Source organism: Perognathus longimembris, chromosome 10 (genome assembly GCF_023159225.1).
Source record: "Perognathus longimembris pacificus isolate PPM17 chromosome 10, ASM2315922v1, whole genome shotgun sequence".
NCBI lineage: Eukaryota > Metazoa > Chordata > Mammalia > Rodentia > Heteromyidae > Perognathus > Perognathus longimembris.
The window spans coordinates 7,164,349-7,190,057 of record NC_063170.1 but is presented as its reverse complement, the minus strand read 5'-3'; the positions used below and the strand labels follow the sequence as shown (position 1 = coordinate 7,190,057).

Here is a 25,709-nt window from a genome sequence, read left to right as displayed (position 1 = left end):
GGATAAAAGGTGAAGGAAATTAGTATCTTAAAATTAGCCTCTTAAAAAAAGGATGTCTTTAAAGACTTTTTTCCTTAAAGCTTTAGGGCTGAGCTAACAATTGCTTGGTGTTTTTTTTTTTTTTATCACGTTTTCTGTCTTTCTTTGCTTCCTGTCACTTTCTCAATGAACCCACACCCATTTGGATGGTTGCATTTTGTGTGATAACTACACAGATCGACGAGAGCACGAGACGACACGTCCGCCTGTCATCAGGCACAGAATTCAGTGCAGTGAAGTCTCTGGTATTGGGCAGGATTTTAGGTATGTATCAGAAACAACTTCTCTCGCTCCCCTACTCCTGATACAAGTATATGAATCAGAAGAGTCACATACCATGCACACACACTGCACTGTGCCAAAGGAAATCTCTTACTTGATTTCAAATCTCACATGAGCGATGATCAAGGCAAGCACGTGTCACTCTGAACAAGCACTTCCTATGGGGTATGCAAGCTTCCTCTTTCCGCAGTACGCTTGCTCTGGGCTCTATCGTGTGCCATTTGGCATGATGAAGTATGAGGTTGTCCTCACACTTCAGAAATACCAGATGATGGTAGAAGCAAGGTATATGCAGCAATCAGTTAACTTTCATCTCATCCTTGAAACAGGATGAGGCCTACAGGACTCGGGCCATCAGAATAACTATTCTTCTAGCTGAAGACTATGCTTTAGACTGTGTCTGGGGCCCTGGTTTCTTCATTGCGATGTTCTAATTACTAGCCACTCCTGCTGAAACACCATCCAAATGATAATCACAGTTTAATTCTTACATGTTTTCATGATTTGTTTCTTATAATAGCACTTAAAGTGGAGACGTCCTATTGCCAATAGAACATCAAATTGTTTGTGCATTTAAAAAAATGCTTGCTGACAAAGACCTTAATTGAAAGCAGGGAGGTCCATCTTAAAAGAGATTTTATTTTTAGTTATGAATAAATTATGGCGAGTATTGATATTTCATGTTATCTGGCAGTGGAGGTGGGGAGTGTCTTAGAGTTTGTTTATTGTTCCTCTTCAGGTATTTGACAGTAACCCTGGAGTATTTTGCCCATGATCATAAATGGAATCCTTTGCTTTTTGACCTTTCCAGTTATTTGTACCTCAATTAATCATTCCTGATGTTCCCTGTATAGAGTCTCAGGAACTTGAGGATGTTTGATTAAACCCATGGGTGAATGATCAAAATATTGGCCCTCTAGAAGGTTAATAGCTCAGCTTATAAATATTTATAGGCTTATAAGTATTAAGATGAGCACCAAAATTATGTGTTCTTATGTTCCAAACAGCAGAGATATCCTGAATTTCAATGCCCTTCCATTTTACCACAGAGGATGTGTGTGTGTGTGTGTGTGTATTCAGTCCTACTTAGTTATTTGAAAACTTAAGTGAAAGAATTCCAAGTGCACCTTGCAGTGTTAATTACAAAAACCCAAATCCAAGTATTTAATATTGACATTTGTACCGCTTTCTCTAAGGATCCATGCAGAGATGAACACATCTGACATGAAATGGTGATTCTGTTTCATTTTGTAGCTTTAAGGTTGATTTAGACTCTGGCCTCTGATGAGCAATTAGCAGATCAGACAATGTGTGCCCGCGAGTTCTTGTTTTTAGTCGGAATTGAGAATGAACAGAAACCATGGCTAGACCTTTGGTTAAAATGAGAAAATAGCCAGATGCCTGCAGCTCACACCTGCAACCCTAGCTACTCAGAAGGCTGAGATCTGAGGGTGGCAGTTCAAAGCCAGCCCATCGGGAAAGTCCCTTTGAGACTCTTATTGCCAATGAACCACTTAAAAACTGGAAGTGGAACTGTGCCTCAAAGTGGTAGAGCTCTAGCCTTGAGTCAGAAAGCTCAGGAACAGTGCTCAGGCCCTGAGTTCAAGTCCCATGACTCCCACCAACAATAACAAAACATTTAAGAAAGAACAAAAGGAGATAGAGTAAGATGCATAAGAAACTATAGTCAAAAGTTAAAAACTAAAACCAAATAAAGATAGCAAGTGCTAATGTCAAGAACTTTAAGAAAGAAATTTGAACCATTATAAGTATTTTTTGACAAAGTCCTGCTTTTTCTTTCTTGTGTACCAGTCCTGGGGCTTAAACTCAGTACTGTTCCTGAAAGTTTTTGCTCAAGGCTAGTAGCGCTCTACCCCTTGAGCCACAGCGCCACTTCCAGCTTTTTTTTTTTTTTTAAAGAGGAGCTGTTAATTGAGGATAAGAGTCTCACAGAGAGGGGTCGCCAGTGGCTCATGCCTGTAATTCTAGCTACTCAGGAGGCTGAGAGTTTAGGATTGCAATTCAAAGCCAGCCCAGGCAGGAAAATTTGTGAAATCCTTATCTCCAATTAACCACCAAAAAGCTAGAAGTGGCGCAGTGGCTCAAGTGGTTGAGCGCTAGCCTTGAGCACAAAGAGGCTCAGCGACAGTGCCCAAGCCCTGAGTTCAAGCCCCAGGACTGGCCAAAAAAAAAAAAAAGTCTCTTGGACTGGCTTTGAACTGGGATTTTCAGATCTCTCCTTTCTGAGTACCTAGGATTATAGGCGTGAGCCATTGCAATCCAGCTGATGTCCTACTTTTATCTTCAAATTTAATGCTAGAGTTGATGCTCAAAATACTTTTTGGTGAGTGGAAATATGCTAAATGTATTTTACAATAATGAAGGGATTAATTTTCATCCTGTAAGGAGGATGGTATTAACTAAATAGGAGAATGACATTTAATATATGTTTCCCTTTTTTGCAAATGAGTATGAGAGATTAGTATGGAATTAAAGATGTTAATGTTTTTATTCAAGCTGCGTATTATTCAAATGCATATCGTTCATGTTGAAAAATAAGATGAAAGTCCAAGCTGAGCTATGAATTTTATAATCTGAATCAATTTATCCTCCCCAAAGTTTGAGTGATCATTTATTTAACTTGTGCCTGAGGTGTAGATCTTGATAGTGGCCTCATCATTTGTAATTCAAAGGAGACGAATGACTTATGGTCAAATAGTGTGTGTCCTATGAATTTATTATGGAGTGTTATAGAATAGATGATTATATCTTACTGTCATAATTTATGGTGAAATAGATTAACAAGGTAGTTAAAGACGGAGCTAATGCTGGGCGTCGATGGTTCACGCCAGTAATTCTAGCTACTCGGGAGACTGAGACCTGAGGATCACCATTCAAAGTCAAGCTGGGCAGAAAAGTCAATGAGACTCTTATTTTCAATTAGCCACCAAGCCAAAAGTGGGTTCTGGCTCAAGTGGCAGAGCACTAGCCTTGAGCAAAATGCTCAGGGATAGCACCCAGGCCCTTTAGTTCAAGCTCCAGGACCAGCACCGAAGGAAAAGAGAAAATAAGGCTAATAATTTTTCCAAAGAGAATCGCTCAGTTTTGGTTTACCTATAACTTTAGACCCGCTTCTGGAAGAAATTAGAGATTAAATATAGGCAGTGTCTTTAATTAAGGGAGCATTATGTCAGAGACAATGGGGAAGGAACTTTAAAGGCCGGCTGATAAATACAACTCTTTTCAGGGGAAGGACAGAGAGGGGCAGAACTGTGTAGACTTCTGAGCCTTTAGCAAGCTTTCAGCCAAACTCAGAGTTCTCTAATTCCCAAGATCAATTCTGCCTCAGAAAGCCTGATACACGGGTCATCCTGTCTACTGGAAAGAGGGAAGATAGGAAGATCCAGTTTGAAATCAGCTCCCTTTTCTATGAGTGCATATTAATTGTATAAAGTGAGTGGTTCCATTAGGATGTTCATAGACATGCATGTAATATGCTGTGATCATATTTACCCCTTATTATTGTCCTTTCTTACCACAAGCCCCCCTACCTTTTGAAAATCTTCCTTGTAATTAAAAACAAATTGGGTGTCATTCCGACCTTTTCACAAATGGAAACAATGCACTTTCACTACATTCTCTCTCCTCACCCTCTCTTTTCCCCTGGTACCTTCATCTAGTTCCCTTACTTTGGGAAATAATAACCCTTTTATGTTTATGGTTCTTATTCCTTTAGCTCTAGATGCTGCATAGGAGAGAAAATGGTTATTATTTGTCTTTCTGTGTCTGGCTTGTCATTTTGTGTAACATGATGATATCTAGTTCAATCCATTTTCCCCTGCAAATGACATGTAATTTCTTTCTTCTTTGTGGTGAAATAATATTCTGTAGTGAATATATATGATGTTTTCTTTATCCATTCATCTGATACTGGGCACCTAGGCTGGTTTTGTTATTTGGCTATGGTGTACAATGCTACAATACACATGGGTGAGCAGGCATTTGAGCTGTATATGAATCTATGCCAGAAGGCTATAGCAAAAGACTATGGTAGTCCTAAGTTTCCTTAGGAAATTCCATACTGATTTCCATAGTGTCTACACTAGTTTAACCTCCTACCAACTGGTAGGAAGGTCCCTTTTTCTCCACATCCTCGCCAGCATTTAGTATTGTTTATTTTCTTGATGAGTGCTGTGTTGACTGAGAAAACATGGATTTTCAGTGTTGCTTTGGTTTACATTTCCTTCATGGTTAAAGCATGTTAAATATTTCTTCATGTGTTTACTGGCCTTTGGAAAATGGTGATGCATTTGGATTATCTGATATTTTGATGCTTATTTATTTATTGTCAGTCACGGGGCTTGAACTCAGGGCTTGGTCACTGTCCCTGAGCTTTTGGGCTCAAGGCTAGCAATCTACCACTTTCAGCCACAGCCCCACTTCCGGTTTTCTAGTGGGTAATTGGGGTTAAGAGTCTCATAGACTTTCTCATCCTGACTGGCTTTGAACTGCTATCCTCCGATCTCAGCCTCTTGAATAGCTAGGGTTACAGGTGTGAGCCACCAGGGCCCAGCTTGGTGCTTAATACACAGTTCGATATGTAGTTTGAGTATTAATCCCATGGGAGATGAATAGTTATCAAAATCTTCTCCCATGCTCTATGTTGACGCTTTCCTTTCACCTGCTACAATCCCAGTTGTCAATTCTTGCTCTGATTTTCTGAGCTATCCGAGTCCAATTCAGGAAGTCCCTACCTAGATCCGTATCTTCCAGTGTTCCAAAATTTCACCGACTAGTGAATTTAAAAGCAAGCTGTAAAATCAAATGCCAGAATAAGAAATGCATGCGAGAAGGAGGAAAATCAACCATCAGCCCCATTGCTTTTTCGGTTTTGTTTTGTTTTCAGTAATGAAAACATCAACATGTCACATAGCTTCACCCTCAGGGAGACCTTGGTTTGTCTCCAGAGAACTATTTATGTAGTACAAACCGGTCATCAGTTAGCATCTTATAATTTTTTTTTTAATTATGAGACCTAACCATAGATCAGAAGCAGGATGACATTCGAGATGCTCATTTGACTTTACTTCCTTCCTTCATGTGGACATCGCTGCTGGAACTCTGAGTCTGGCCCTGTAGCCACCTGGTCCTTATGTGTTTAGTTGGTTTCTCAGGTACGGTTTGCCTGCTAACCTTTGCCTGGGCTGTCTTTGGACTGTGATCCTTCTACTTCTACCTCCTGGGTCGCTGGGATTGCGGGTGTGCACCGCCATGCCTGGATACCTAATTTTAATTACAGAGCAAGTGACAAGGTGGAAATGGGGATTTTGGTCAAAGCGCATATAATCACGAGTGTGCCATCTCCGTGGGTTGGGCAGGCATCTGTCCCTGACAGTGGAATCCCACGCCTTGATTTCCCTCGGCAGTCAAGCGTGATGAGATGCAGAACTCTGCTGACACTTAAAAAAAAAATACCTGTGATAAAAGCAAAAGTCATCTTTCTGAAATAGTGTCTTTTCAGGCCACAAACCTAGACAACCTGTTTAAGATACTGACAAGGCAAAAATCATTACTAAAATAAAGAAGAGCTAGGAATGATCTATTTCCTTAATTGTTATCATGTTTAAAATGGATCTACACTAGGAATAAGTTAAATAATATAAAGCCATGAGGAGATATTTAGGCTAATCGATGAGTAAGTTGATTAAAGAAGGGGTAAGGATGGGGGAGAGAGGAAAATATAATTGTGGAGAGGGCAAAGCCACAGACAGAAGGTGCTGGATGGTTCTGTCAGATAATCCTATAATCCTAGCATTTTTTTTTTAGTATAAGAACAGCCACATTTCGATTCTGCCAGTGTGTGTGTGTGCGTGTGCATATACAGTGTACTGGCATTAGGACTTGAACTCAGGATCTTGGCTTTGCTTTCTTGTTCAAGGCTGGTACTCTACCATTTGAGTCATGCCCCCATGCCTGCCTTTTTTTTTTTTAACAGAATTAGATACAAGAGTCTCAGGCATTTTTCTGCCCTGGTTGACATCAAACCATGATCTCAGATCTCAGCCTTTTGAGTGCCTAAGATGACAGATGTGAGCCACTAGTTCCCAGGTTCTATGTATGCTTAACACTATTTAATAACATAAACTAAAAATGAGAGCTTCTCACTTCATCTCTGCTACTATTCTTGTCAATGACGATTGAGTGAAATATTGTTGTCAAAGTCCAAACTCATCTGTAGAATTGAGTATTGGAGGATGGAAGGAAAGCAATTGCTTTTATTTTCCTATTTCTCATGAAGAGGCAGGAAGACAGAGATTATTTCTTTATTAAATAAGTTGTTTACAACCTGCCTAAGTTCCAGTGTCAAAGTGAATGATTCATCCGTGAGTCTTATTAAATAAAACATTTATGAGGAAGATTATATAAAAAGAGATTTCCCTAAGACATCATTAATCAAAGGAGGTATTTGGGTATAGATTGTGTTGCTAATTTATTAAACTTGTATTGGTTGTAACTATATTTCATGAAAAACAAATCTCAATTAAGATAATTATATAATATTAAAGTTTCATAAACCCGCTCATGGGAAAATGTGCTCATGCTCTGATATAATTTAACCCGTTGTAAGAATGTCTAAAATATCATCTTGATCTTTGTTCAAAACCAAATGAAAATTGGGTGTTGGTAGCTCACGCTTGTGATCCTAGCTACTTAGAAGGCTGACACCTAAAGATTGCAATTCAAAGTCAAACCCAGGCAGAAAAGTCTGTGAGATTCTTATTTCTAACTATAAAAAAAAAACAACAACAAGCTAGAGGTGGAGCTGTGGTTCAAGTGGTAGATCACCAGCTTTGAGTGAAAAATCTATGGGACAATGCCCAGGCCCTAAGTTCAAGCTGTTACTACAGTACTCTGGCACAAACACACCAGAAAGTTCAAGTTCATGATTATTACTACTTTTTATGTCAAATATGCAATGGCCTATGAACAATGACAACCATAGTTGGTGGTATTCCATGCCAGTAGTGAGAAAAGCCGGGTTGTACCAAATACCTTTGATTGTTCTCAACAACTCATGGGTTGTCTCTCTTACATTTGCCCCTGAGATCCCAAACTTGTTATAACATTAAGTTCTGAATTCTGCCCATGAGCTGGTCGCAGAGCTTTCTAAAGTCTCTGGACATTAGGTTTGGTGTATTTGAAGGCAATGAGGCAGGTGGATCATTTGTTTCTTCTGAGATCTCAGAGCAGGCGTTACGCTGGGACTTCTGCCTTGGAGATTTAGCAGATGGAAATGGAATAACTATGTGGTCTGAGAGGATAGGGTGCCTGCTCAGTCTCCAGCAGAGCTTTAGGAGCCATATTTAATCTCAAGAGGATTTTAAGGAAAACATGCTTCCAAAAGCCAAAGGTATCCTCAAAAAAAGTATAATTAAATTTCTCTTTTTTTTTCTTCTTTATTGTCAAAGTGAAGTACAGAGGGGTTACAGTTTCATGTGTAAGGCAAGTACATTTATTAACCAACTTGTTACCTCCTCCCTCATTTTTCTCTGTCTCCCTCCTCCCCACTTCCCTCTCCCCACCATGAGTTGTACAGTTGGTTTACACTAATTGGTTTTGTAAGTATCACTGTTGCAATGGTTTGTCTTTTTATCCTTTATCTCTTGATTTTGGTATTCCCTTTCCCAGGGTACTAAGATCAGATACAGTGATAGCAACGGTAAAGCCATGGGAAGGAAATACAAGAGAAAAATAAACAGGGTACAGTTTCACATGACATGCTGGAAATAACTACAACAATAATATACCGCTTATTTCCATAACATGAAGTTCATTTCACTTAGCATCATCTTATATGTTCACATGGGCGTAGCTATTGAGCTATTGTGATCCTCTGCTGTGACTATCCTAGACATGTACTAATTATTCCCTATGAGGGAAATCATAGAGTCCATGTTTCTTTGGGTCTGGCTCACTTCACTTAGTATGATTTTTTTTCCAAGTCCTTCCATTTCCTTACGAATGGGGCAGTGTCATTCTACGCCTTCATAGAGGCATATAATTAAGGACATTTTGATTTTGTAAATCCCTTGTCAAATTATACTTCAATTGAGACTTTTTTCTGAAAGAAAAAGGGAAGAATATAGGTTACCTTAACATTACCATCCATAAATAACTTTTGTATTAATTAGGGCTTATAGTTTATACCTCCGAGAAGTTAGGTTTGGCAGTTAAATAACCTTTTAAAATAAGCTTCTCTTTTTATCTGCATGGTATTTATTATCTGCTTTGCTGGTTTTTATTTTTATTCCCTCCTCCCCCCTCACTAATTCTTTCTCTGTTGAGGGCTTGGTGTGATTGTCTAGCATGACACACACGCATTGCTTGGCTTTCTCCCTGGCTGCTTCTTTGATTCGTTGTGCCACTTTTGTAGTTAGCTTTCTTTCTCTTTCTCTCAGTGGCTTGAAGATACTGAGATCCCTTTTAAAGATGGCTTCCCTCTCAGAGGTCTGAAATTACAGCCAAGGCACATTGGTTTCCTGAGTTTCCCTATGGTTAATTGTGGGGGCTCCTGGGAGCCCAAGGGAATGTTGTAAAGTACTTCCTGTAATTGTCTAGTGCATTTACTGCCATAGCTTCCCAGGCATACCCCCTTCTTTGTAATAGAAAGACACTCGATCACATTCTAATTTCTCAGGATTCTGTTTCTCTTGTAGGGCTTTGGTTCAATGGCCTTTCTTTACACAGGTAGAAGTTATTCCCTTTGTCGGCATAGGCAATGGGAGCTTATTTTTGTAGAGTACTGGGACCATGTGCTCTCGCCTAGCTTTTTTGCTTGAGGCTGGCTCTCTACCACTTCAGTCATACATCCACTTCTAGATTTTTGCTAGTCTCATGGATGTTGCTGTCCCTGAGGGCTTTGAACTGTGATCCTCAGATCTCAGCCTCCTGAGTAGCTAAGAATACAGGCATAAACCAGCAGGGTCCAGCTCTGTTTCTTATTATACGATTCCTGAAATGCCAACCTGGTGTAAAAGGCTAGAGAAGAGAAAGCAGAGGAAGGATTTGTCCTCAGCTTCACAGACAGATGACAAGGCAATAGTATTCCATATGTTTCTGATCATAAGTATCCCTAACTGAAAAGAGAAAAATAAGCAAGATGAGTATTTTGGGTTGTACAATTGTCAAAGCAAATGCATGATGCTATGTGTTTGCAAGTCTGGCGTCGCATAGAAGCGACTTTGGGGTAAAGCTATCCTTTCTTTGTTTTCTGTCTTATTTTCTCAAAAGCAACACCATTCTGGCAAGATGGCAGCTGAGTCCTCTTGTCGTCCTTGGTCCTAGTTCTAATTCCAGGCCATTCCTGATCCTGGGACCAGGAGTTGATGGTCCAGCGCAGGGAGAGTCAGTCTGGAAGATACCAGCAAGGAAAATGTCCTATCACTCCTGGTCTTCTTCTGGAAATGTGAGGGACCAATCTAGAAGAATCTTGGGAAGACGATTTGGATGCTCGCTTTGTGGAGAGAGACGCTTGGGCTTCACAGGAAAGATCTGCCCTAGAAAGCATCAATTTGCTTGTTTTCCCCTTGTCTTGAGGTGCTGAGGAGAACCTAAAAATGGCGCCAACATCATCTTCATCTTATCTTCTCCAAAACTGCATGAAGATGGTACACTGCGGGCGCATGGCGACAGACTCCAGCAGTCTTTACGGGGTTCAGCTATTCAAGGCAAGGCACATTAGTATCTGGAAGCAGATTTTGAAACAAAACTCTCACGCTTAAAAGGATTCAACATCAACCAAAGAGGAGAGAGAAAACAAAACAGCCAGAAAGATTCCTCAACCAAAATAAAACTATTCAAGGATACAGAAAATGCCACAAGTGGATCTTAACAAGGGTATGTTAAGAAAATTCCAATAAGGCAGCAAAAGGACCTTGGGAATTAAAGATATGATTTTTTTTTAGGTGAGAAGACAACTACAAATTCAACTGGGAAGAATCATCTTTATGGATTCTTGGCTTTATCATCTGGAGAACAAAGGCAATGAAAAACCTTTGGCTTACACAGAAGTAAGTCCTACAATAATAGATATCAAGAGAGAAAATGTAATCATTTGGATAATAATAATAATAACACCCAGTAAGAGAATATAGTGGACAAAGGGACACAGAAGGTAAAATTGAAACAATAGTTGCCTGCACAACCTATGGAAAAGTTTCTAAGCTAAAATAGTTTGTATGCAAATTCAGAGGGAAGATTATTGAGGAAAACCCATGATAAAAATGAAAACAGGAAAAAAAACCCACAAAGAATATGACAAACATTAAAAGAAGAAGAAATAACAGGGTCAGAAAATGCAGCGGTAACAAGGTAACAAACAGTACAAGAAATGTATCCAATGCCTAATGTATGAAACTGTAGCCTCTCTGTACATCAGCTTGATAATAAAAATTTGGAAAAAAAAAAGGAAAGAAAATGCAGCGGTAATATTCATGCAGTATTAAGCAAACAGGTCCACTGGACTGAGGGCTTCTTAAAATAAACACAAAAGCAAACCCAATCCATCAAGATAACCTCCTCTTTCACACACCCTCCATCACCGTGGCTGATCTACTTGTTTTTCCCCCAACAGCATTATTGCTGTTCAGAATTCTCATTTACTTTCTGTTTCTATGTTTATTATCTGTCCTCTCGGCTCAAAGGCAAGATGTGAGATCCGCAGGAAATCCAGCTCCTGTATTCTTCTCCCTGGAACCAGTATCACTCATACAAAAGGCAAAATGACTTGGATTGGTAAATGCGAGGTTTAAAAAAAAAAAAAGCCTCCTATCAGATCTCCATGAGGAAAATGAATGTTGACTATTTACATTTATTTTTTTCTGGCTCAAGGATACGATTATTTAAAAAACTTGTAGAATATTTATTCAACCGCTTAACCTTCTTGTAGAAGAAATGGGAAGAAACACTGCCCTGATTATGGTGCTATTAAAGTGTAGTTACTTTCAGCCAACAGCAACAAAAAACCTCCCAAAGCAAGAATGCTAATTTTCCTAAAATATATGTATTTTTGAATCTATAGTTGTACTTTCTTATCCAGGAAGAATAGTTCCAGGACGCCCTTCAGATTCCTAAATCCATGAATGCTCAAGAGTCTTATGCAGAATGGTGTAGAATTGATAACCTCTAAATATCACCAGATGTTCAAAATCATTCTAAATTATTATGACACTCAAAAAAACGCAGATATTATGCAAATAATTGTTATCCTATCGTGTTCAGAGAGTAATACTAAGGAAAAGTCTTTACATGCTTAATATGGATACCATTTTTAAAGGATGTGTCTTATCCAAGGTTGGTTGGATTGGCTGATAGTTGAGCCGCGGCTCTTGGCAGGCTGAGCATACATCCACTCAGGATTCATCCACCCACAACTCATCTGTTCCTGACTCACCCATTCCGATTCATCCATTCAGCACTTGAGTTACAGAGAGATGACTATGATGGGTGGCTAAGTGGTCCTTTGGCTCTATGTGTATGGATGAAGTGCTTCCCCTAATACTGGAGGCTTAGCGTTTACTAGATGCTTTAGGACTGCGAACCAGTGTTATCTTCTCAATGCTGCCTTTGTGTGGAGAGACAGAAGACTACTGGGGGAGAGGGTGTTCCGTGTATGTCAGACATGGCTTCCAGAGATGGGCCATTCGAACTGGAAATCCTGTATTCCACTGGCCTGCTCATGCAGCCACAGTATGTGTCTAAATATTAAAGTCCTTTCTCTTCCGTCTTTCTTTTTTTAAAAAAATCCACTAAGTCTTTCCATAACTAGTGTTGAGATCTCTTGGGTTAATGCACACACGCTTCTAAGTATAGCTAATTAAGAATGATACACGGTGAACGTTCTGGAAGTGATTAAAGGCCACAACAGAAAAATGATGTGGTCTCTCTAATCTTTTGTTTTCTTTTCTAGAGATTGACTCTCATGATACTAAATGTCTGCTCGGTGTTTCTTTGCAGTAGGTAAAAAATATGAATGAAAATGGAGCCAACAGAAAGTGTTCTTCAAAAATGATCTCTACAACTTGTTGGAGGAGGGGAGTCGGGGGAGGAAAATGGATGAAAATGAGGGAGGGGGATAACACTGTTTAAAAAGAAATGTACTCATGACCTTACCTATGTAACTGTAACCCCTCTGTACCATAAAATTTTTTTAAAAAAGAAGAAAGCATTCTTCAAACACCTACATGTATCAAGAAAAGCAGGCTTGGAGCTGAGGAGTTGAGCTACTTAACATTACCTTAAAAAGAAAGACCTTGAAACTCACTCCCCCAACAAAACTAAAATTAAAAGAAAATGTAAAATGGCACCGCAGAAGATGTAATCACAGAAAGGAAATTCTATGGGAGCCATCCAAGTCGTTTCTGAACAAAAGGAACTCGTGATGAGGTCCAGCACAAAATGCCAGTACCCTGTGGAACGTCCCGTAAATCATTAAAATCCGGAGCCCAGTCTCGCACATCTGGGCGCTGGGCTGTGACCCTCCTCTGAGGACATGGAAACATTTAAATATTAACACGAGAGTTCCTCATCACAGTGCCCAGCGCATCCTATACACTCCATGAATGCTTAATGCCTACTAGGGGTTTTTTATAGAGAGACCAAAAAAAACAAAACAAAACAAAAAAAAACAACAACTCTACAATGCGGTCATTGTCTTCAAGGTAGGTTATGTAAAAAAATGAACTATGTGATTTGTAGGTAGAGATGGGAGGGGAAAGTGGGGGAGAACGTATGAAGAGCTGACATTATCAAGAAACATTGCACTCATAAATTGACTTATGGAATTGTCATCCCTTTATAATTAATAATAGCAGTAAATAAAACCTCTACAATCTATTTTCTTGGTTTAGATTTTAGGCATGCTAAACAATTGCTATCTAGGTTAGATTCTGAGCTGCCAAATTATTAATATTTATTACATACAATGTATTATAATATAATTCAAAATAGTATTGATCCTTGAGAATTTAAAATAGTTCAACACGAACTAAATTTTCATTCACATGGGAGCAGGTGTTACCTACCTAGGTGGCATAAACATATTTCCAATTAATCAGCTGTTGTTGAAACAAAGAGAAAATTCAGTGCTGTACCTGAGAAATTAATGCCCTTATACTATGACCTCTAGAAGCAGGGCCCTGGCAGGCTTCGGTTGCATCTTAAAGTCCCAGAAAGCTTTCAGCCAGTTTGAATTTTCAGGACCAGCATTTGACCAGGAAAACGTAGAGAGTCATTTTCCTTCCCATCTATCTTCTGTTATTTTCATGGCTTATCTCTCAAAAAAGAAAAGAAAAGAAAAGAACACGCACACACACACACAGAGTTGAGCAGAACTGGTTTCAAAATCTAGGACACATCTCTTGATACTACTGACTACAAGCCATCTCATACATACATTTTAATGGTCTGTTTGTACACTGGCAGTGTTAGAACCTGTCTCCCTTCCCCAATCGGCTCATACTCTGCCTTATTCTTTTTTTTTTTTGGCCAGTCCTGGGCCTTGGCAGGGCCTGAGCACTGTCCCTGGCTTCTTCCTGCTCAAGGCTAGCATTCTGCCACCTGAGCCACAGCGCCCCTTCTGGCCGTTTTCCATATATGTGGTGCTGGGGAATTGAACCGAGAGCTTCATGTGTAGGAGGCAAGCACTCTTGCCACTAGGCCATATTCCCAGCCCATCTGCCTTATTCTTGGTGAGGGCATTTTAGCAGAGCTTGCTCTGTCTTGGTTAGGTAGCCACACTTGCAAATGACGCTCATGAACTTGGGATATTTCAACATGGAGTTGTAGAATGAGTCCACGCCTCTATTCTGTTTGACAAATCCAACAAGAAGACGCCCCGTTGCTACGGCTTGGTGGCTGCTGGATGGATTGCTCTGCGGCGTTGGCTGACTGCACTTGTCAGATCTCACTAACCTGGCGGCGTGTCTTTGGGTTCACAGAGCACAGTGGAGTAGACCAGGACACGGCACTGGCTGCAGCCCAGGGCTTCACGGGCTGCCTCTCGGCGGTGCAGTTCAGCCACGTGGCTCCTCTGAAGGCCGCCCTGCACCCCAGCCACCCCACCCCGGTCACCATCACAGGACATGTGACAGAGTCCAGCTGTGTGGCCCAGGCTGGCACTGATGCCACGTCAAGGGAAAGAACGCACTCATTTACAGGTGATGAAGGATGTCTCCCCACGAGACCTGCACGAGATCATTGTATCGTGATGCTACTGCCGTCAGGAGACGGGTTCTGAACATTGGTTTTAATTTGCAAATTGCTTTCTTATTTCTGTTCCAGAGTCATACCATTTCGATTGCAGTTGATATTGTTTGAATAGAAAATTACAGAGGCCCTAGGCTCACCTCCATCCTTCCTTTTTGTTGTTGTTGTTGTTGCTAGTCCTGGGCCTTGAACTCAGGACCTGGGCACTGTCCTGGAGCTTCTTTGTGCTCAAGGCGAGCTCTCTACCACTTTGGGCCACAGCTCCACTTCCAGTTCTTAAGTGGTTAATTGGAAATAAGACTTTCATGGGCTTTTCTTCCCAGGCTGGCTTTCAACCTTGATCCTTAGGTCTTGCCTTCCTGAGTAGCTAGGATTACAGGCCTGAGCCACCTATGCTTGGCCTGTCCTATTTTTGTTTAATATATTTATCTTTTGGTACTTGATGCTTTGCTCACTTGCTGACGCTCTACCAACCGAGACATGCCTCCAACCCCAGGGTTGGTTATTTTTTTCGTTTTTGTTTAAAACATGATGCATCTTTCTTTTCCGTCCTACCCCATTCCTCTCTTCCTTCTTTTTGTAGCCCAGGAATCTTCTTTCTGTTCTTCTTCCTCCTCTTCCTCCAACTACCCTCCCCTTCCCTCCTCTTCCTCCTTCTTCTCCTTCCTATCCTTCTCCTCCTCCTTCTGCTCCTTCTCCTTTTTCTTCTTGTCCCGAGAATTAAACTCAGGACCTCTTGCATGCTAGGCAAGTGCTCCAACATTTGAACCGTACCCCTAGTGAGTTTTTCAAACTTTCTTCTCTTTATTTGTCTTTATCGCCCTGACCCGTTTTATACTTTAATTGCAGATCATTCTGGAACTCTGGATGACAGAGAACCTCTCACCAATGCCATCAAAAGTGACTCTGCGGTCATTGGAGGTAATGGGAAGCATGAGTGAGCAAATGAGCAGCTTTTATTATCATTACTAATAATGGTGAAGGGCTGGGAAGTAGCTCAGTGGCAATGTCCTTGCCTTTCAGATACAATGTTCTGGGTTCAGTACCCAGTACCAAAAAAACCCTGTACGTTCATTGGAACTAGGGAAAGGGAACACCAAAATGGAGAGACAAAGGGTAAGAGGAGAACTAATGCAACAGTAATACTTACAAGACATCATGCTGAAAACCAACTGTACAACTTGGGGGTGGGGGAGGAAGGGAAATGGAGTGGGGCAGGGGAAGTTAGGAGAAAAACGAGGGAGGGGGTAACACGTTAGATAAGAAATGTACTCACAGCCTTACATATGAAACAGTAATCCCTCTGTATATTACCTTGACAATAAATTAAAAAACCCTAATAATGGCAAATATATAGCCTCATAAAACTATACAGAAACGACACATACCCCAAGTGCCCGATCACTGAGTTGAGAGGGCCCAGGGGCAGTTTACTACTTGAGCTAGATTGTTTCATGCAATCTTCCAGAATTCTTTCTTGGCCTCCTTGGAAACTTGCAGTAAAGTTATTGACAATTTTACTAAAGCATCACACTCAAAAAATAGTCACAGTACTGTTATAATGAATAGCATTTAACCTGAAAATGGCCAATTGTTAACCCAAAGGAGTGTTGAATATATCCTTGAAAATGTCATTTCTTTCCTGGCTTCTTCAGCATATCAATTCTCATGGAGAAAGCAAGACAAATCTCAAGTTGAGATTATAAGCATATCTTTTGTGTTAATACGTATTAAAGAGGATATTTGCATGGTTTGGATACTCCTATCAATGGATATTATACTTTCAATCATATTTTATCAAATATAAAGCTGTTAGCTTGAATGTTTCATTATAGTTTTAAACTGCAGAATTAATACTAAAACTTATTTTGTGGGTGGCTGTAAAGGTAGTGGGGCTCAGATTCAGGCCTTGGGTGCTGTCCCTGAGCTTTTTCACTTAAGGCTAATGCTCTTCCATTTGAGCCACGGCTCCACTTCCAGTTTTTGGGTGGCTAATGGGAGATAAGAATCTCATAGACTTTCCTGCCTTGGCTGGCTTTGAACTGCAATGCTCAGACCTTAATCTCCTGAGTAGCTAGGATTACAGGTGTCAGCCACTGGCACCCAGCTACAACAACTTAAAAAAAAATCTCCCTTATAAAGTGATAGCATCTTCTCTGAGGGATAATTTATTCAAAACCAACTCCAGAAATAACCGTTTCTTTTTTCTTCCTGATTAATGTTCATAAGATGCTATTAATCAGATTACTGAAATGTTAAGTGGCTTAGCTTTTCTCCACACTCTGAATATAATATGGACATATCACAGTAAATAATTATTTCATCACATTAAAGTGGCTGTTCATATACTTGAAAAATTTTTATGTGGGCTTTACATTGGATCTTATGGAACTAAGTAATATATTCCTACTTACCTAGACATGAACTTTCTTCATGGAGTTGAAATTTTATTTAAACAATGAATAGTCTTGGTTAAATCTTTGTGCTTGTTGCTCTTTCTGTACCTTTTCTTTTCCTTAGTCCCGATGGGTGAAGATACATAAAATAGAAATCCCATTTAGTCATCTGACAAAACAAAATTTGAAAAATAAAGCATAAGAATCTGTAATTTCGTTAATGTTGAAACCCATTCTACAGTAAGAGTACATTTGGAGCTATTGGATTCACAATTTGATCAGCATTTTAAACTAAGATTCCTAGTCAAACCCACTGTTTATCACAGTGTTCCTACTATGTGCTCGGCTGGTAGGGATCTAGGTGCGTTAGCTATTGAGGCAATGAAAATACAGAATATTGTAGAGTGAAACCAACAGTAGAGCAAAATATTTCATCTTTAGGTGACTGTTGTTGCTTTGGGCAAAGATCATTTCCAAGATTAACCGAGTTAAGTGGGGTATAAGATGTGCTAAAAAGTCGTTCTACTATTATCTTAGAACGCAGCAAGTAACATTCACCTGTGAACGACTCCCTCATATGTTCGGAAAGGAGACAGGAAGTATGGAAAAGTTGCCATTTGGGGGCCTCACCAGCTTCCATAAAACCAGTGCTGTCTGCTTTTGATCTTTTCAGGAACAGAAGCAGCTGGCAAAGGCCATCTAAACTCAGAGGGCTTCATCTGGACCATGTGGCATTTTTCTGCTAAATCACACTGGATAGTCCTCATGTGTGCTCCTCCATCTGGTCGCCCCGTGGTAGAACTTTGCCTGTTGTCTAGTTCCCTCATAAATTGCACCCAGTGTGTAGCCACGATTAATCCACTTAAGCATTTTTACAAACTGGCTAATGCCCCTATGCGCTCAACGTTCAACGATCTATTTCTTTACCTTACAAACTAAGTGAGGAGGATAAAGGAGAGTGGATTTAATAAGACCTTCCGAAGTGATGATGCAGATGTTCTAGAAAGTTTGGGGCCAGGCTACCCAGACATAAATAGGCAGCTAGAGATGGGGGTGGGGGGAAGCTTTACCATATCTTCATAAGGACGTATTTGCAAGAATGCTTTGGATGTAGAGTAGCTGTCCATCTTTTAGTTAGAATATTATTTTGTACTTTTGAGGGGGGCTAACAGCTGAGATCAATGTTTTTTTCTGAGTACAACAGATTATGATAATGAAATATGCCCCAATCTCAAGGGACGAATCACATGTTTGGAGCAGACAAGTTGAGAGACTGCTTTTGATTTCTTTTTTTTTTTTTGTTTGGTCAGTCATAGGGCTTGAACTCAGGTCCCTGAGTTTTTTGTGCTAGTACTATAGGTCTTTGCGCCACAGATCCATTTGTGGTTTTCTGGTGGTTAATTGAAGATAAGGATCTTGTAGACTTACCTGCCTGGGTTGGCTTTGAACCTTGACCCTCAGATCTTAGCCTCCTGAGAACCCAGGATATAGGTGTGAGCCACCTGCCTGTCTGCCCCTGATTTTGACTGAAGGCCCCATCTGCCAATCCTGTGACTTGCCCGTCACAACATTAGCATATCATCTGCCTAGTCATTTACTGAAATCTTAAAGACTTGATTGGACTTCATTACAGTCACAAGCATTTATTTAATGAAAGAGTTTTTTTTTTTAGTGGTACTGGAGTTTGAACTCACAGCTTTGCCCTTGCTGGGCATGCAATTTGCTTCTGAGCCATGTCTCCCCGCCTGAGTCTACTTTATACAAGAATGGAGGCTTAGTAACACTCCACATTACTGTTTTCATAGTACCTATTTTTGTTGAAAGGACCTCCACTCCTTCCTCAAAGTGTTTTTAGACGTGAGGGAATTCTCACACTTGTGGTGCCAGACGACAATTTGCCAAATTCTATTTTTATGGGACAACTAAAATTTTAGCATTGACAACATCTGCTGCTAGTTGTATTTTTTTTTTTACCCCCCTTGAGCAGACAGATTGTTGGCTTCATTCATCTTAGAAAATACTCCGCAAGGTACTCACATCCGAGTAACTGGAGTTTCCCGGTTCTTTTTCCAAATAAATGAGACACCAAAACATAATTCTGCTCATAACATCCAGTGTTCGCACAGCGCTTCTAGTGACCGTGTTTCCCTCAGCGGGTACCAGAAATGCTTTACGTATATTTTCCACTTGAGCGCACAAAACATTAAAAAGAATTGTAGTCGAGGGTCAGATCTAATAACACGAATACCTTTTCCTGCTTCATCAAGGACGCCCTCAAATGAACCGGCTTCTGCTTGGCAGTGTGCTCATTTCTGCTTCAGGAATTCAAGGAGAATTCCCTTTGTAACAGTCCCTGCCTTCATTTGTGCTAAGAACTAGGAATGTCACCTACATTCGTTTTATACCATCATTGGGAGTTTCAACCTAGGGAAACATAGCTTAAATCATGATGACTCTCTCTTTTTTTTTTTTTTTTTGCCCCTCGTGGGGCTTGAACTTAGGGGCCTAGGTGCTGTCTCTGAGCTCTTTTGTTCAAGGCTAACACTCTGCCACTTTGAGCCATTCCCAGTGTTTGAATCCTTAAGTGGAGATAAGAATCTTACAGGGGGGGCTGGGGATATGGCCTAGTGGTAGAGTGCTTGCCTTGTGTACATGAAGCCCTGGGTTCCATTCCTCAGCACCACATATATGGGAAAAGCCAGAAGGGGCACGGTGGCTCAAGTGGTAGAGTGCTAAAAGAAGCCAGGGACAGTGCTCAGACCCTGAGTTCAAGCCCCAGGACTGGCAGAAAAAAAAAAAAAGAATCTCACAGGGACTTTTCTGCCTGGGCTGGCTTTGATCCACGATCTTCTCCTTTCCACCTCCTGAGTAGCTAGGATTACAGGTGTGAGCCACAGGCTCCTGGCTCCTGAAATCACTTTTTTTTTTTTTTTTTGCCAGACCAGGGGCTTGGACTCAGGGCCTGAGCACTGTCCCTGGCTTCTTTTTGCTCAAGGCTAGCACTCTGCCACTTGAGCCACAGCACCGCTTCTGGCCATTTTCTATATATGTGGTGCTGGGGAACCCAGGGCTTCATGTATACGAGGCAAGCACGCTTGCCACTAGGCCATACTCCCAGCCCCCTGAAATCACTTTTTACCCTTTGAACTTCCTCCTAATGTTCCAGGGATGCCAGGAACTTGACAGTCATGCTTGTGGGCCATCCATCCACCTCTCACAGTAACTCTAAGCTGCGGATACCCACAGGGGTCGCCAAGAGTCCCAGTGCTTGAAACTTTTATTTGTAAACCTGAAGTTTCAAAAACCTATTTTCATCATAATCAAGTAGATAGATAGATAGATAGCCATGTGTTGGTACCTATGTTCTATTAGAGTTACTCAAAGATGTGATCTATTCAACAGTTGATGAGAATTGCAGAAGAGGTTTTGTTGATCAACATTCAGTACTCATCAACTGACCTGTTGAAATGCTCCTCCTCCTTTTCTTTTTTTGCCAGTCCTGGAACTTGAACTCAGGGCCTGCACAATGTCCCTGAGCCTGTTTGTGCTCCAGGCTAGCACTCTACCACGTGAGCCACAGAGCCACTTCTGGATTTTTCTGAGTAGTTTATCAGAGATAGGAGTCCTATGGGCTTTTCTGAACTTAATTAAACTTGTTAAATATTTCATCATAAACATACATAATCATCTATTAATTGTTTTGATATATTAACATTTTTTGTAATTTCAAAATAATGAAAATGTCTCTGTCTTTCTATGAAGTGGCCACAATATTCTTAGAGGTCACCAAGTCATATTTTCTGTTAAACATGAAGTCACTAACTAGCCCAAAGAGACCCAACACTGTTGGCTCACACCTGTAAATCCTAGCTAGCCAGGAAACTGACATCTGGGAATTACAGTTCAAAGTCAACGCAAGCAGAAAAGTCTATGAGATTCTCATCTTCAATTAGCTGGCAAAAAGCCAGGAATGGAGCTGTGGCTCAAATGGTAGAGTGCCAGCATTGTGTGAAAAAGCTAAGCAAGAGCTCAAGGCCTTGTGTTTAAGTCCTGTTACCAGTACAACCCATCAATCATCAACCGATTGATCAATCAATAGAAGATTGTATATTTGGAATAATCAGAAGAGACCCTAGGAGCTTGACAAATTCCAGAAGAAACCCAATGCATTCTGATATTTCTTGAATTAGAAATGCTTGAAGCTGTCCTATTTAGAATTTCTATTCTGTAGAGGCTGATTGAAGGAAAATAATTTCCTAAACACTGATGAAGCAATGAGGTCAACATGGCTTGTATTCCACCAGAGGTTCTGACTTGGCGTTTCTTCTCTCTTGTCTAGGTTTGATAGCTGTCGTGATCTTTATCTTGCTCTGCATCACTGCTATAGCCATTCGGATTTATCAGCAGAAAAGGTTATACAAAAGAAATGAGACAAAAAGGTCAGAGAATGTAGACCATGCCCAGGCTGTTTTGAAAAGCGAGCTTAATATACAAAATACAGTCAATGAGAATCAGAAAGAGTACTTCTTCTGATTGACAGCTCGTATTCCAGGGCTAAGGAAGACGGTTGGTTTTGATAGCCAGGGGCTCTCAATGGACGAGGACTGCTCTTACATGGAACGTTCTGGCAATGGATTTTTCACCCCATGTCCAGGCTTGGGATGGCTCCAGGAGTCCTCATCCAGTGACAGACTTCCCAGCAATCATTCGATGTCACCGCGGAACTAGAGACTGTTCTTCATTTACAACTCTGATCTCTAAGAAGGTTCACTGAATGCCTGCCCTGAAAACTGTAGCCTTGGTCTCCACGGCATTAAACCTAAATGTCGTTAGAGGTAAGAAATCAAAGTTGGACTAGAATGACCTGGCTTTCTTTGAGAACATACTCTGTGTTTGCTTTAGTCTTCTCATGGTGTTGTTCATAGACCTGGAAATGCTTGTAAGATCCTGTTTGGCTGGTGTTTGCATCCTCAATGGCCAAGAGTATATAAAGCCCCTTTTGCCTTTTTCTGTATTCATTCAATACACCAATCATCTGGGGAAAAATGTTTTGCTGTCTTTGGCTTGTGTGTATCGCTCTTTCTCTATTTGACTCTTCCTAATGATTTTGAACATGTTTGGTTTTGAGTATCTGGCTTTGACTCTGAACATGCGATTTGTATGTACACAAAACAAAACAAAACCTCAGCAGGTACAGTGGTTATTTATCCGTATGTGATGTCTTACCTTTTCAGAGTTTTCTGTTTTATTTGTTATCATTGCTTGATAGTAACAGAAGTTAAGACCCCAAATAATACCAATTTCCCAAAGACTATAACTTGTTTTCAATTAAACCTGTTAATATAAAAAATTCTTCACACAGCAAAGACGTTCTTTTTAAGGACAACTATAATACCTCGAAGGAAATATACTTTTGAGAATATTTTCCCCAAACCTTAAGCCAGTATTTTTTCCTTTGGTAGAGTTTTATTTCTGTTTTTCTAAAGTTTATCATCAATTTTTCTTTGATCTCCTATGATTACATTCCATGGAGTGTCTTCTTACATATTAGCAAAAAAGAAACAAATTCAAGTGCAGGCTTTTCATTCCCTATTCTAACATATATCTACCTTTAGGCATGAATTTTGATGTACACAAACCTCGAATATGAAATAAGAGAAAAAAAACTCACCATAACCTCATTTGTGCACAACTAGTAGAGTAAATAAAAGATATCTACTCTGAGGGAAGTTAGCCTACTATAAGATCTGTATCAAATCTGTCATTCTAGTCCCTTCGCATCTAGGATGCTAGTATTAATTCCTCAAAAAATACCCCAATCCATATGTCACTAACTAGTCCAGTCTAATTGGAGAGTATTCATATACTGGGAGATCAAATAATTATCAGTATCTTTATGGAACTCTTACAATAATTATTCTTGAGGCCATGTAAACAGGATACTTGCATGGAACTATCTTTGAGTTCCATAAGCCAAATGAAATCATAAAGGCACTTTATTACCCATATTCATTGCCCTCAAGTGCCTCCCAAGCACAAATTATATTCTTCAATTTATGTGTACCAGAAAGCTTGGAAAAAATGTAAAATCAGCATTGCTATCATCTTAGTCCCTGTCTTACTTACTTACTTACCCTGTCTGACTCTTCTTTAAAACCTGCCTGTCTATATACATATTGGTGTCTCTGTAAATGCCTGATTAAATGTTAAAGGACTCAAATGAACAGTTGATCAAAGATCTATGTTGGTAAATGGCCTTCAGATAAAAAATATATATATATATACATATATATATCAGAAGATGTGTGATGGCAAGAGAAGGATTTAACATAAAAGTGATCATATTTAATGTTAAAAATGCAACAATCATTACAGCTCTGAATCTTTGACAAGTATTTGTTTTCGTGAGTGGTAGTATTGCCCTTGTTTGTAAATGGAACGTGGACAGGAGCACAGACAGAGGAGTTGCATAGTCTTGTGTTTGCACTGCTCGAGACAGCAGTTTCCGGCTGTCCCAGTACACTGATTTCCCAGTTTGTTATCCACTCCTTCCTTTGTTTCTTAATAAATTGCGCTTTGAAATAAAATGCCAAATATATTTTAAGAAATGTTGTATACACGTTTAAAATGAGGGAATAACACTGGATTTCTCTTTCCTAAAATAGCGAAAAAAATATGTGCAGATGTTTGCCTTCGATATTATGATTGTGTGTGTGAATGCACACGAAGTTGTGTGTTAAATCTTTTAGATAGATTTTGTGATTATCATGAACTGTGAACTGATATTGTAGTGATGTGTTTTTTTTTCTTTGAACTGGAAGAAAAAAAGAAAAGTAGGAAAATGTTTTCTAATTGTAACAAGTAAAGTAGAGTTACAGTAGATTTAAAGTTTTGGCCAGAAAACAAGGGTTTGGCTGCCAGCATTTGGGGAAAGATTTCTATATATTCAAATTGATTCGTTTTTTTTTTCTTTTGTTCTCCAGAAAGCAAATGAACACTGCCTGCAAATTGCAGAGATGGGATGTGAAAAAATAGTGCAGCCTTCTCTAGTTTAACACCATAAATCTCTTTGTGTGATTTTCAAATGAAAACAATGCATAATTAACAGTCTCATCTTAAGTAGAGCAACATTTCCAAGTGTCGTTAAATTGAAAGGTAACCATACACAAGAGCTCAGCTAGTATGGCACTGGAAGCATGCCAACCTTGAGGGATGGCATTTCCATCTATAAGAATCCGGCTCCTGAAAGAACCCTTATGCACCCTAGAAAACAGCCCCTTTGTGAGATCCATTCCCAAACTTTGTTCTCTAAAGTACATTTAATACACCCTGAAGATGTGAAAGAACAAAAAAAGCAACTCAGCAACCACCACCAAAGAGGTCAGTCATTTAAGAGTAGCTTTTATTAGATGGCATCGTCTTTCAAACTGGCAGCTTTCCTAAGAGCATTCCTAGTGGAAGAAGGAAGAGTACCGCCCTGTGGCCTCCTGGGCAGCTCGGTTTTACTGAGGGAAGTAAATGTCTGCTCCTGAGGGCACAATCGCAGGGTGCAGGGTGTGACACTGTGCTGGTGTTGATCTTAGTGTGCCCAAGACCTAGAATTCTGGCCATTATGGAGTGGTGTAGGAAAGCACTGAGAATCCCTGAGAGCCTCCCATCGTTTGGATCTAGAATCTAGAACCTAGACTCTCGAAGCTATAGTTCTATGTCTTATCCACAATCTCTTTTCAATGACAATTAACTTTTATTTGAAGGATCATTGTCCTTGATAGTTCTAGTTTTTCTGTTAAAACCATTAAGTTTAGAGACCTTGGCTCCAGAATAGACAATGGTCACATAAACAGTTTTTGATATAAGTTTAGTGAAACCCACAACAGGAACTGGATCTGACTGAGTTATCAAATAAAGATGAAATCAGGGACATCCTAAACTAAAGCAGGTTCAGAAAGAACTTGGCTTTCAAACCCATGTGTTGACTAAATGATGACTTTATCATCTTGAATACCCGCCCCACCCCCCAACATGTTCAAATTCTGCATGATGGAGGGTGGTGATGGGGAAGAAAAATCCAGAAGCAGGATTCTGTGGTACTGGGCAGATGTATGGGGAATGACTTTCATGTGTCTGAGTGAGCACAGGAAATGAAGATAGAAGGAATATGACACCATTTGCAGTTATATGAGAAAAAGGCCAGATTTTTGGTTGAGTAATCAATACCTTCTAGGATGCTTGATTTTTTAAAGGCTTACACACGAAAGTAAATCTAATTCGCAATTACAATGATTGCCCCCAGTGCAATCTTTTCTTAAAAATCCTTTTACTTTATTTTTTTTTCTTAGATGCCATGGATAAATTTTTTTTATGTAAACACATGATTATACTTTAAAAATAATCAGTATAATGTCCTGTAACTGTTAAACTGGAAAACGTTTGGAGGTCTGGGCCACATTATTACCCATCTTGTCTCTAGAATGCATAGATTTGCTGATGGTACCAATAATGTAGCCAAAAGATCCAGTTCAGACTTTTATAGTAAAAATTGTCACGTGCTGTTTTCATTTTCCTTTGTCTGAAATAGTTCCTCCTACATGTATGATCGTGACACATTGGTGAAGGTTATGGGCCATTTATGCAAGCTTGGTAGGACTTTGGAAGGTCCTAGATATTCCTTCACCAGGACTTGGGGCAAAAGCCAGCCTTCTTTGGGGCCAAGTTAATCTTTACCAC

General features: G+C 40.0%; 1 protein-coding gene across 8 annotated transcripts in view; it reads left to right on the top strand.

Annotated features, from left to right (window-relative positions):
• The window catches only part of Cntnap4 (contactin associated protein family member 4), a 238,675-nt gene extending 216,517 nt beyond the window's left edge, over nucleotides 1-22,158 (top strand). For 5 of the 8 annotated variants that reach the window (XM_048355089.1, XM_048355091.1, XM_048355093.1 and 2 more), the window contains 4 exons: nucleotides 216-303; nucleotides 14,319-14,537; nucleotides 15,436-15,507; nucleotides 21,322-22,158. In XM_048355089.1, the coding sequence (XP_048211046.1) occupies nucleotides 216-303; nucleotides 14,319-14,537; nucleotides 15,436-15,507; nucleotides 21,322-21,515 (573 nt within the window). In that variant the 3' untranslated portion in view covers nucleotides 21,516-22,158. Of the gene's footprint in view, nucleotides 1-215; nucleotides 304-14,318; nucleotides 14,550-15,435; nucleotides 15,508-21,321 lie in introns of all 8 variants that reach the window. The other 3 variants (XM_048355096.1, XM_048355095.1, XM_048355090.1) reach the window with 2 other exon arrangements.
• The last annotated feature ends 3,551 nt before the right edge of the window (nucleotides 22,159-25,709 follow it).